At 49.7% G+C, this 13,023-nt stretch overlaps 1 protein-coding gene across 4 annotated transcripts in view; it reads left to right on the forward strand.

Moving 5' to 3' along the window:
* The window catches only part of tacr1b (tachykinin receptor 1b), a gene marked incomplete at its 3' end in the record, with an annotated part of 26,642 nt that extends 18,815 nt beyond the window's left edge, over window positions 1–7,827 (forward strand). Inside the window, exons 1-7 of one of the 4 annotated variants that reach the window (XM_079364409.1) lie at window positions 281–759; window positions 2,703–2,878; window positions 3,854–4,048; window positions 6,143–6,293; window positions 6,389–6,585; window positions 6,738–6,834; window positions 7,096–7,824. In XM_079364409.1, coding sequence (XP_079220535.1) covers window positions 535–759; window positions 2,703–2,878; window positions 3,854–4,048; window positions 6,143–6,293; window positions 6,389–6,585; window positions 6,738–6,834; window positions 7,096–7,341 — 1,287 coding nt within the window. In that variant the 5' untranslated portion in view covers window positions 281–534. Of the gene's footprint in view, window positions 1–280; window positions 760–2,702; window positions 2,879–3,853; window positions 4,049–6,142; window positions 6,294–6,388; window positions 6,590–6,737; window positions 6,835–7,095 lie in introns of those variants that run through there. The other 3 variants (XM_079364411.1, XM_079364410.1, XM_079364412.1) reach the window with 3 other exon arrangements.
* Between the last annotated feature and the right edge of the window lie 5,196 nt (window positions 7,828–13,023).

The raw sequence follows: 13,023 nt of genomic DNA on the forward strand, positions 1-13,023 counted from the left end.
TGTCCTAAATACTCTCTGATTAAAACAACATTACAGCTTTACAAACCTGCTCATATACCTGTCAGGACATCACAACCCATCACATTACACAGCGCAGCTCATAAATCAGCAGATTGACCCGGAGCCGCTGATCCAGCTGAGGTCGAATCAGGAGGTCCGGATAAATGATGTCTGGTCTCAGGGTCACACGGAGTGATTTACCGGCCAGACGGGACCGGGACTAATCATAGTGAACAGCGGGGGTGGGAGGCAGTTGGGGGGGGGTTAAACAGCCTGAAGAATGAGCGGGTGGCGAGCTGCGTCCTGCGCTTTGGTGCGGTGATTCCTCCTGGCGCGCGCGCGCGTCTTCACGGTGCGTAAAAACGGTGTCAGCAGGACAACAGAAGAGTTCACAGAGAGAAGAGGCGAGTTCACTTTTCACTCTCACAGGAGCTTCTACTTTGGCTTCTTTAGAGGAATCCGCGCCAGTAACAGGACACCACTCTATTTTTAACAACAGTCAACTCGCCAAACAAGCGCGCGCGTGCCAACAAGATGGACCCTCTGTTCAACGGCACCGAGCCGAACCCCGGGAACGACACAGGCGTGTACGTTAACGGCAGCGACGGCTTCAACCAGTTCATCCAGCCGGTGTGGCAGATCACGCTGTGGGCGGTGGCGTACTGCAGCATCGTGGCGGTGTCCGTGGTCGGGAACGTCGTGGTCATCTGGATCATTCTGGCGCACAAACGCATGAGGACCGTCACCAACTACTTCCTGGTAAGTGTTCACGAGGCTGATGAAACTTCTGCACTCTTTGTCTCGTGCTGCAGACTTTGTGCAGGTGGAGGTGTGATGAGATGAAAGCTGTTTGATGGTTCGATTCTCCTCGTGCTCACAGGATGATCAATTGCATCCATGTTGAATTGAAACACGCTCTCTGCTCATCAGCACAACAAATAAATAAACAGTATTGACTTCCTGCCACATGTCTGAGCCAATTAAGAGAAGTAATGAAATCACGTCAACTCTCCAGACTCCTGCAGGGAGAAAAAAAACTGAAATATTTTCACCTGCTGATGAAACATCAACTCATCCAACATCTCCACTTGATGCTCCAGAGACAGTAGAGCCAAGTCCAGCACACAGAAACATCCCCATCAGGGTTCAGCTCCTTGGTTTATTGATTCTTCATTTGCTCTTAAAGTTACAGAACGTGTGGACAGCTGGACACATGATCTCATCGCCGCTCAAACACCCGAACATGTTCAAGTTTAGAGTCACATTTAAGCTTCAGATGATCTCGTCACAGATGTTCTGATTTAGTTGGTGTTGTTGTGCTTCAGCTCTCAGCTGTAAGACCAGATGATGTCGATGTAACATCGTCACAGAAGATGTCAGGTCTCTTCTTGGTCTCAGACTGAGCGGCTCCAGATTTAAAATCAAGACCGCCACTGCTGCTCTATTTTTCCTCATTTCTGTTTTTAGAAGTCAAACGCCTGAATCTTAAAGAAAAGATTTTTATCCCCCGGCTACAACCACAACCTTCCCGGTGTCACGCCCCCTGATATAGTCCTGGTCTTGTCCCGGTCTCGCCCAGTCTTGGTCTTGACTGGAGGAGCACTCTGGTCTCGGTTAGCGTCTGGACTGCTACGGCCATCAGGAAACGAGCTGTGGAGATGTTCCCGCTCCGACTGATCAGACATCAGTTTGTTTTAAGAGTCTTAAAAAGCTCTACATTTAATTTAGCCGCCAAAAGGCCGAAGAAGATAAACCTGCACAAAAGCCTTTCACTGCAGCTGTGTGCTGCAGGCTCTAATGGTTCATGGAGACGCTGCCAGGATTAGTTCTGATTGTAGGATTGCTATGACAGTGGGTTTTTAATGCGGGGGGAGGAGGGGGGGGTCAATCCTTTTTGTTCCACTCAGCTGTTTGATATCTGAAGGGAATCCTTCCACATCTGCAGCGTCAGAACCATCTCATTCAGCTCATCGTGTCTGCAGCAGAAAACATGGCCGCCCTTCTTGTTTGCACTGTTCTCACGCTTTATAAGAAAATGCTTTTAAATCTGCGTGTGGTCACAGAAGTGAGAAGAGACTTAAACTTAGTGATGAAGCTCAGAGATAAATCCAGTCCCCCGAGTGTGAGCGCTGAGACGAGTCCAGCACGGACAGCTGCTGACTGTGAGACGTCCCAGAACGACTCACACTAAGACAGGAGGACGGTCACCAACTACTTCCTGGTCAGTGTTCACTCAGTCGCTGAGTGACGGAGGTGAAACTTCTGGTCTCGTGTTGGAGACTTTGTGCAGGTGGAGGTGTGATGAGATGAAAGCTGTTTGATGGTTCGATTCTCCTCGTGCTCACAGGATGATCAACTGCATCCATGTTGAATTGAAACACGCTCTCTGCTCATCAGCACAACAAATAAATAAACAGTATTGACTTCCTGCCACATGTCTGAGCCAATTAAGAGAAGTAATGAAATCACGTCAACTCTCCAGACTCCTGCAGGGAGAAAAAAAAACAGAAATATTTTCACCTGTTTGAAGAAAAACTGATGAAACATCAACTTTTAATGTTTTAAAGACACAAATGAAAAACTGATTTACACTCCGTGTTTGTGAAGATCAAAGACGTTCGTATCATCACTGACAACATGAAACGATAAATACAAACATGATAAAGTTATCTTGTGTAAATATTGAACTGATTGTCCTGCAGGTGAACTTGGCGTTCGCGGAGGCCGGCATGGCGGCGTTCAACACGGTCATCAACTTCGCCTACTCCGTTCACAACGAGTGGTACTTTGGGCCGGCTTACTGTCGCTTCCACAACTTCTTCCCCATCGCCGCCATCTTCGCCAGCATTTACTCCATGACGGCCATCGCCCTGGACAGGTGCGTTATCAGCCCCGCCCCTTTCAAGTCCACCTTCGACCTCCTTCGCTGATGTTCTCTTTAAATTGTTCTGGAGAAAAGTTTGAAGAAAAAACCTGGATTGGATTCATGACGTGATCTTAAACCCTGAACGCCACGTGGTATGTTTCGCTTCATTAGCATAGCATTAGCATCCAATTTAAAGCTTCAGGGCCGTGTGCACAGACGTGTCGTCAGGAGCGCCCGCTCACTGGACGCTGAGTTAGAGACTGTAGCGCTGCTCGATGTCAGACACAAGCAGGCAGATTTATTCCTCCTAAACGTCGGCGCTGTCGTCAGGAATCCTTCACGAACGCTCGGCCTCTCATCTCAACGTGTTTATCTCACCAGCATCATTATACATCTCTCCGCAACACGGACATGCAAATGAGCGCGCAGACCTCGAGGCGAGAGGAGACGATGCAATAAAGACCAAATCATAATGTCATAGTCGGACTTTTTGAATATTTCCATCTTTTATTGTTTTATGAATAAAAATGAAAAACAGCCTGAGGCTCGATGCACATCCTGCATCCTCTCTCGTGGCCAGCAGGGGGAGATTCCTCTGCGACACAACGAGCCGACTTTATTGAATCCTTACCGGTCTCCTGAAGAGCTCGTGCTCTCAGGTCTTCTTCTCCACAGCTTGATGCGAGTTTAGTAAATCAGAGCTGAGTCAACCGTGAAATATAAAGTCCTTGATTGAACACCAACGAGAATCTGACAGGAACGATTTCTCGACGCAGAGATGAGATCGAGTTAAGCTTCAATCAGGCGCAGATGTCAGTCAGCAGAGGAGGAAATATCACACGTCCAACACGGCGTGAAGAGAGAGAGTCAGCCGGACCGCTCCGAACATGTTGATCACAGCGGCTCCTGTTTCTGATGCCTCAGAATAAACGATCATCTAGGAAGAGAACAGGAAGTGTCTCCAGCTGTGCTGTCTCCTCCCTGCAGGTACATGGCGATCATCCATCCGCTGCAGCAGCGGCTGACCTCCACAGAGACCCGCGTGGTCATCGCTGTCATCTGGATGCTGGCTCTGATTCTGGCCTTCCCTCAGTACTACTTCTCATCCACCGCTCTGCTGCCCGGACGCACCGTCTGCTACATCGACTGGCCCGAGTACGAAACCTGGGACATCAAGAAGATGTGAGTGACTCCACGTGAGACGGTCTGTAGAGGTGGCGTGCAGACAGTCTGTAGAGGTGGCGTGCAGACAGTCTGTAGAGACGGTAGAGGTGGAGTGCAGACAGTCTGTAGAGATGGCGTGCAGACAGTCTGTAGAGACGGTAGAGGTGGAGTGCAGACAGTCTGTAGAGACGGTAGAGGTGGAGTGCAGACAGTCTGTAGAGGTGGCGTGCAGACAGTCTGTAGAGACGGTAGAGGTGGAGTGCAGACAGTCTGTAGAGGTGGCGTGCAGACAGTCTGTAGAGGTGGCGTGCAGACAGTCTGTAGAGGTGGCGTGCAGACAGTCTGTAGAGGTGGAGTGCAGACAGTCTGTAGAGGTGGCGTGCAGACAGTCTGTAGAGGTGGCGTGCAGACAGTCTGTAGAGGTGGCGTGCAGACAGTCTGTAGAGGTGGCGTGCAGACAGTCTGTAGAGGTGGCGTGCAGACAGTCTGTAGAGGTGGCGTGCAGACAGTCTGTAGAGGTGGCGTGCAGACAGTCTGTAGAGGTGGCGTGCAGACAGTCTGTAGAGGTGGCGTGCAGACAGACTGTAGAGGTGGAGACACTTTCAGCTTCTTGACTTCCTGTTTTCCACCCGTCTGAATTATTTGATCTTTTCCCTGAAACTGATGTCGAGCATCATGAGCAGAAACTGATTAAATTCATCAGTTGTGTTCGAGGCTCCTGGGAAAATGTGCCGCTGTTCAGCTGCTGAATGATCCTTCATGTTCATCACTGAGTTTAATCAGATGATCAGATATGATGCAAACAGCTGAAACCAGAGTGATGAAGTTTACAGACAAGCAGATCTGAAAGTTTCAGCTCATCCCCCCCCCCCCCCCCCCCTCCCCCCCCCCCCCCCCCCCCCGGCAGCAGAAGTTGGGTAAAGTTGTTTTGACAAACAAACAGGTTCAAACTTGAAACGCTCCTCGCCCTGCCAGGTGGGCGGGCGCGTTCCCGTGTGATGTCACACAACTGGTGGCTGCTCTGAGCGTGCGCTCCTCGTGCACGCTGGCAGCTAAATATGTGACAGGCTGTATCAGTGGCAGCTTCCCACGTCTCTCCTGCAGCAGCAGCAACACCTCCTCGTTGTTAATAAGGTCGGATGTGTCGTCCCCCCGCGCTGCGCCGGATACCTGCTGCTGCAGGGAGGACGCAGTCCGACCGCACCAGTGTCATCATCACTTCCTGTGGGATTAATTTAGTAAATGAGAAAGAAGAGCCTGCAGCTGAGATGACTCGTGCTCAGGTGATGAAGACGTCCATGAACATCGTTCTGCATCGCTCTCCTGACTCTCAACATCTCTGCAGATTAAAGCATCTTTTATTTACAGGCCTTTATTTCCTGCTCCGCTGTCCATGTGTGTGTGTGTGTGAGTGTGTGTGTGTGTGTGTGTGTGTGAGTGAGTGTGTGTGTTAGTGTGTGTGTGTGTGCATATAAGGTGTAAACATGCAGTCCGTGGTGTGACGGTGGACGGGCAGCACAGAGCGCCCTGTTAGCAGAGGTCTAATATATTCATAGAAGCAGCAGACCAAATATTATGAGACTGCTGCTAACGGTGTGTCAGACACCGTGACCGACGCACACGCGCTCCATCCATCATGTTCCTCAAGAGGAAGCCATCTTTTTATGAATACTAAATAGTTTTATATTAATCCTCATCCCACAGCTGGAAAACTGGCTCCACCCCCTCAGAGCCTCACATCAACAAGAACCACCTTCAGACATGTTTACAACCTGAAGAATCTGTTTTCCGCTGGAGTCCCCGTGTGTCCCTGCAGGGGGCGCTGGAGTCCCCGTGTGTCCCTGCAGGGGGCGCTGGAGTCCCCGTGTGTCCCTGCAGGGGGCGCTGGAGTCCCCCGTTTGTCCCTCCAAGGGGGGCGCTGGAGTCCCCGTGTGTCCCTGCAGGGGGCGCTGGAGTCCCCCGTGTGTCCCTGCAGGGGGCGCTGGAGTCCCCCGTGTGTCCCTGCAGGGGGCGCTGGAGTCCCTGTGTGTCCCTGTGTGTCCCTGCAGGGGGCGCTGGAGTCCCCCGTGTGCAGTTGATAAATGATTGTTTTCATCGTCTCTTGTTTCTCAGATACTACGTGTGTGTGACACTGCTGATCTACTTCGTGCCACTTTGCATCATGGGATGTGCGTACACGACTGTGGGCGTGACCCTGTGGGCGAGTGCGATCCCCGGAGACTCGTCTGACCACTACAAAGAGCAGCTTATCGCCAAACGGAAGGTGAAGCTCTTTAACGTGATGGATTTATAATCCCCCCAAAACTTAGCCGCTTATTTTAAAGCCGCCTCCTCCTCCTCCTCTGTTTTGTGTGGCAGGTGGTGAAGATGATGATCGTGGTTGTTTGTACGTTCGCTGTCTGCTGGCTGCCCTATCACATCTACTTCTTACTGCACCAGTTCTTCCCTGATTGGTTCGAGCAGCGCTACATCCAGCAGGTGTACCTGGCCGTCATGTGGCTGGCCATGAGCTCCACCATGTACAACCCCGTCATCTACTACTGCCTCAACAGCAGGTAGGTGTGTGTGTGTGTGTGTGTGTGTGTGTGTGTGTGTGTGTGTGTGTGTGTGTGTGTGTGTGTGTGTGTGTGTGTGTGTGTGTGTGTGTGTGTGTGTGTGTGTGTGTGTTCCTGTTATCCATCCTGAAACCTGTGCCGTCCACCTGCAGGTTCCGAGCCGGCTTCCAGCAGGTGTTTTGTTGTTGCTCTCCGACTGTGGCCAAGGAGGAGCTGGAGCTGAAGTCACCGCGCTACCTGCAGACTCAGGTGTGTTCAGAGCGCGCTCGCCACACGGTGGAACATTTTCTGAGGCGAAGCTTTAAAAACTCTGCTGTTCTTCCTGCAGCTGTTTCAGCCTCTCGTCTCTGCCTCGTCCTGGGATTTGTTGTTCTCGAAGGAGGAAGCAACAGAATTTTTTATGTAGCCTGAACAACAGCTAGCTTATAGCACCTGTTTTAGAAGTCTGTATTTTATTTTGAAGGAGACAGCTGCTGAGTCTCTTTGTGCCTCCTTTCACTCTGTTTTCAGGTGAGTATATTTCGGGCCAGCCGGATGGAGACGGTCGTGTCCACGTCCGTCCCTCCTGCAGCGTGCGAGCAGCCGGACGGAGCTGCCGTCCTGCACCAATCACAGCGAGGCTCACGTCTCGTCCAACGGCTCCGACTCCGAGACGTTCACAAAGAGCCCGCGCGACTCCAGTCCTCAGTAGACTCCTCGGCTTCTGTGGAAGTTTATCCGTGGGGCTGCAGGAAGCCTGACCTGGTGCAGGTTTGATCCGAGCGGCCTGCAGAGCGGATGGATCATCACGGCCTGGGGAACGTTCCAGCTACATTTACTCTGTGGATCAATCAATCAATCAATCAATCAATCAATCAATCAATCTGTGGATTCATCCTGGTTTTTTTTACTGAACTTTTCTGGTTACCTGCCGTCCATTCACACGAGACATTTCTCCTCCAAACTTACCGTAAAGTCCGCTGAGTGTTTAATAACTTTATACCAGTGCCACCAGTATACCAGTATAACATGCAGACACAGGAAAATCTACCTCCACTCATTGTGCAAGCAGCCACTTCCTGAAGCATGCTGGGAAACACGAAGCGTGGTTTAGAGTACAGCGTGTTATCTTTGTTGTTTACAAAAAGCTGCTTTGATTGTAAAGACGCCAGGCGAGCCGAGGAGGGCGGCGGCCTGTGGGTCTGAACAGCAGAGCTCGCCGTGCGTACAGGAAGTGAGCGGGAGTACAGACTCCTGGTGGACTCAGGTGGTCTCAGGGTTCACAGGTCCAGTAGAGTCCATCGGCCTGCGTGCACTTCACGCACGTCACCACGAAGAAAACAAGTAACTTCTGTGGGAGCTGAACCGGCAACCCCCCCCCCCCCCGTCATCTTTCCGTCACGTTAGCATGTAATGTTGCTGCAGGCTGAAGCTAGCTACTGGATGGAGTTTAAAACGTTTTCTGCTTTAAACCTGAGAATCTAAATAATAATGTCGGTGAATTCTCCCAACAGGTTCAAAAATAATGAATTAAAAATCATCTGAAGCTCTGCGGTCGACCTCACACTCGCCACGTTCATTGTTCAGCGTGTTAGCGGCTCCGTCACTGGACTGTCGGCGTGCTCGAGCCGGTTTGGAAAGCGTGATCCCCGCTTCCCCTCAGCAACAGCGTCACGTCCAGTCGAGTTTGTGTTGTGCGTGTGTGTGTGTGTGTGTGCGTGTGTGTGTGTGTGTGTGTGCGTGTGTGTGTGTGTGTGTGTGTGTGTGTGCGTGTGTGTGTGTGTGTGTGTGTGTGTGTGTGTGTGTGTGTGTGTGTGTGTGTGTGTGTGTGTGTGTGTGTGTAGCACCTGTTGGGCGGGATTAGCCCCGTGTTTTGACAATGTGTGGAGCAGGCGGGTCACAGGGCAGCTAAATATAGAGGAGGAGACGCGTCCAGAGGGATGGATGAAGAACACACAACAGCTGCAGTCCAACACTGTGTTTACCTTCACGGGTCCACGAGCTGCGAGAGAGCGCCGACACAGCTCTGCGCTCGCCAAAACATTCGAACCGCCGTGCATGATGGGATATATGGTTTTTATAGTAACCGTTCTTTGTACACTACTTTGCACGCCAAGCGCCACGGGCAGGTCGTGTGTTTCACCCTGCTGGGTGTAAAGCGTCGCACACGCTGGAACCACGTGCACCAGCTGACCCGCCGCGCAGGCCGAGTCGGGAACACGCGTGATGTTTTCATGTCGTCGGACCCTGACGACGACGATGACTGCTCTGTGGAGCGGTCAGTGTGTGACGTCATCATAATAGTACATCAACAATGACTCATCGTCTTTTATGTAAATATGTAAGTTGATGTTCGAGACGTAAACGCATGCAAAATAAAAAGTGACATCTGTGAGAATTATCCTGACCGAGTTTTTATTCTTGTTACACGTGATGTTCGTGTCATTTCAGAAGTTACTCAGATTTACTGTCATCTTCACATGAAGTCAGAAGAGCTTCGAGCCTCCCTGAACTGTCGGCGTGTTCAGATCTGAACTTCCTGTCACGACTCGTTCAGGTCAGATTCTCCTCCTCTGATCGATCTGTTGCTCCGTCTACGAGACAAACAGAACAACGCTGCTGCTGCTGCTGCTGCTCACATCGAACAGCGTCTCCACAGCGCCATCTAGCTGTCAAAGCCCAAACTGCACCCTGATTACACATCACAGCTTCAAGACTGAGACGTCAAATCAACAATAAACATCCCAAACTAGAAGGTCACTTTGAGGTCAAAAGGTCAGAAACACCCTGTCGAGTCTCTTCAGAATAAAACAGCCTCAGCTGTGTTTATGGACTCTGTGTGACATACAGTGAAGAATGAAGACCCCTATGGATCCCCCTCCTCCCCACAGGAGTCTGCAGTCTGCAGTCTGTGCACCTAAACAATGAAAACAGAGCTGAGAGTAAAATAAGAAGAAGTCACAGAGGAACAGAGGGGATCAATGAGTGAATCAGATCTCAGATAAAAAGATAACATCAAAGAGTGTGTCGTGTCTGCTGTCCTCGCTCTCTGACAGAATCTGAAGTTTCTGTCTGATCAATTATCGTGAATTCATCTTTTTTTCACAATAAAAGGAAATAAGAGACCAGGAGGGGGCAGCGCACCTTCACGAAGAACAACGGACCAAACTTTGGACTCCTGTGCAGTCGAACACTTAGAAGACTTTTATTTTGAAACATTTCCAGTTTGATACTTGAGCTGATGTTATTGTGCTGGAGTCTCTGAACTGATTATTAAATGCATGTTAACGATCAGATCTAAACACTGATTGGCTGTCGTCACACAGCATCAAGGTGATTGGGCACTTGTGATTATTCTCGTTAGCATGTTGTGTTTACACGCTCTGTCACTGTTTTCACTCAGAAACCGTCGAGTGTTTCCCTGCAGGAGCGTTAGTAACGTCTCCACGCCGCGGCGTCTTACAGAGAAACCAGCAGACAGATCAGCTGCTCGCTCGGCCTCTCACATCCGTCTGCTGTTCTGTTTCCACTGTGGATTCATAAAGTCTGAAACGACTTTGGATCCGTGTCAAACTGATGCAACGCTTCAGCGTCTCAGTTTCCCACAGATCAACGTGTCCTCTCTCTGCAGCAGCTCAGTGAAGACGAGTTGTGTTTGAGGAAGAGAATCATGTCATTGATTCATTCACTGCAGACACAGAGGTGTTTGAGCTACACGCTAACGTCAGCATGCTAACAAGCAGCGTTTTGCAGGTTCATTTTGGGCTCGTCACGTCTTTGATTGGAGATAGGACAGTGAGGGTACGAGGGGGGCCACGAGTCGGATTCGAACCCAGACTGCCCGCTTGTCCATGTCTCGGTCGTACATCTGGGATGTCACCATTTGGCTACCGGCCAAAATCACTGTTTCCCCTTTTTCCTATTTTATTTTTTGAGTTTGTGCAGCTTTTTACTCAGATTTAGAATCGAGCGTGTGATGAGGAGTCACGCTGATATTGCTTCATGTTCACCGCCCACATGTCACATGAGTGAAATGAAATATAAAAGAAAAAGGACATTTTTTAAATTAAAAAAAAAAAATAATAATAATAATCTCCCTTGAACGCATCAAAATCTTGAGATAAACGACACGGAGTGAAGATGGTCCTCAGCGTCTGTGAGCTGCAGATCCTGCTCCAGCAGACTCATGAACCGCTTCAGCCCTCAGGCGGTCAGGAAGCCCCCCCAACCCCCCTCGTCCCCCCTCGGCCCCCCCACGACCTTATTAAAGGACGGATATGTGGATTAAGCCAACATGCATGTGTTGCTTTGGGCACTTTAGAGAAAACAGGCAGTACTGTTGCTCTTATGAACCGTGTAGAAATAGGAAATATAGAATCACGCACCCCCCCCCCCCACCCCCCCACCACCACCACTACCACCACAAGTCAGAGCCCCAGTTGGGCCCCCCCAGTCCAAACAGTCTGGACGCGCCCCGGCCTTCATTTCATGTAATAAGACAAACTGTGATAATGAAGTTTGAGAAGAAGTGAAAAGTTGTAGATTCTTGGTCAGAAGGAATCTGCAACGTTTCTCATATTTAATGTCATCACCTGCAGAATAAGTGAGTCAGTATTCATCAGAAGTGAAACACATGATGCTGCGGCCGCCGTGTTAAAGCCGGTCATTACAAGAGGAAGCTCAAGGCCCTTTAGAGCCAAGACTTCCTTTTTATAGAACGCCACCATCAGCGTTTAGGAAGGAAGACATGTGAGGAGAGTTTCAGCTGCCGCATAAAAAAACAAAACAAATGTTGCCTTTGAAGGACGCAGTGATGTTAGGTTTAAAGATTTCACAGAGCAGTCAGATGAGGGGCCGTGGTGGCTGCGTCTCTGTGGCCTTATGTCCCTCTAATACGTATGAAGGGATCATGAGTACGCTCAGTGATAGAGACCCTCTTCATCGCACAAATCCACCAAATCCATGAAGAAAGAGAAATGAGGCATCAGCGGTCGATGGTTGTACAATTTTTTAATTCCTGCAGTCACGTCCAGCAGCTACATTCGATAACTTCTGAATGAGGCTCCTCTTGTTCTCCATCCAGCGGGGAAATGTTCGGCGTGACGGAGAGCGATCTTCAGAGGTCACATTTACGCAGCTTTCAGGCGGCACGCTGCTCTGCAACGTGATCAATGGAAGAGGGTACAAGGTTTCCTTACTGGGCACGACGCCCGTCACTGGACGGAGCGCCACGTCATTTTGTAGATATTAATGGAAACAACCGTGCCATATTTTGTGAGCGCCGTCTAAGCCGGATGACGATCGTCAGCTTCGTAATAGCGTCACATGATAGAAAACGCGACACAGGAAACAAAGACCAACATCCAGAAATTCAGGAGGAGAAAAGACAGAAAAATAAATAATCAACTCTGTATTTAAACATGGCGGGTTGTGTTTGTCTTTTAATGACCAATAAAGGGACTGTATTGTTTAGCTCCGCCTTTTTCGAGTCAGATCGAACAGAAGGGTCCCAAAATGTATGGTAAAAAGTACGGGTCGGTAACTTGGGGATCTTTCGTGCGGGCCGCACCAAGACGAACCAAGACGAACCACTTGGTGGAAACGGATCTTTCCTATCCTGCACCTCTGGTCACTTCCTGTCTGCCCATCTGGTCACTTCCTGTCTGCCCATCTGGTCACTTCCTGCCTGCACTTGTGTGTCCACTCAGTCTTTAAGGTGTTAGTGACGTTGTTTCCTCCTCTCGGGATCCTCGCCTGCATTGTTCTGACTCTCTGACGTTCGTCACTTTGGATAAAAGCGTCTGAACGTTTGTAGCATCTCGCACGCTCGTGCTACGCTAAGACGCCAATGTGCCTTTGATAGATCGCATGCATCAAAGAGAGATGACTGATTTATCTCTACCTGGAATTTGAGATGAATACACAGCTTTCATTGCCTTTGAGCAGTAAGTTAGCCTAGCTTAGCATCAACACTTGATGAAAAGCATAACATTAGGTAAAAAGCCAGCGCAGCCTGACCCTGCTAAGTCTTAAATAAACTGTACAAAGTGACCAAACATCTGCTTGGACATTAAAAGCTGCTCCAAGGACGCAGAGAAACAATTTAATGAAAGATATTGTTTGGGGGTGATCCCCGAGGTGTCGTAGCGAGGAAAGCTGCAAAAAACAGACAATGTCAAAGATCAAAGTTAAGACAAAGAGCGCTGCGTACAGGAAGGCAGCCTTCACATTGTACTTATATACGGCTGTGAGTGAGATGTTCAGGGTCATCTCAGGATCGTTGGAGCGTTGAAGCGAAGGACACAGGATTACCAAAATGACTTATTCAGCAAAGATGTGGCTCCCGAGCTCCATGAAAACTGATCCAAGAAGGAACCAAGAACGTTTATTGCCAGGAATTTCAAGGTTCTTCCGATGGAAACAGGAATCAGCCAACGAGATAACATTTGAATGGTTCAT

The sequence above is a fragment of the Symphodus melops genome (genome assembly GCF_947650265.1).
Source record: "Symphodus melops genome assembly, chromosome: 16".
Classification (NCBI taxonomy): domain Eukaryota; kingdom Metazoa; phylum Chordata; class Actinopteri; order Labriformes; family Labridae; genus Symphodus; species Symphodus melops.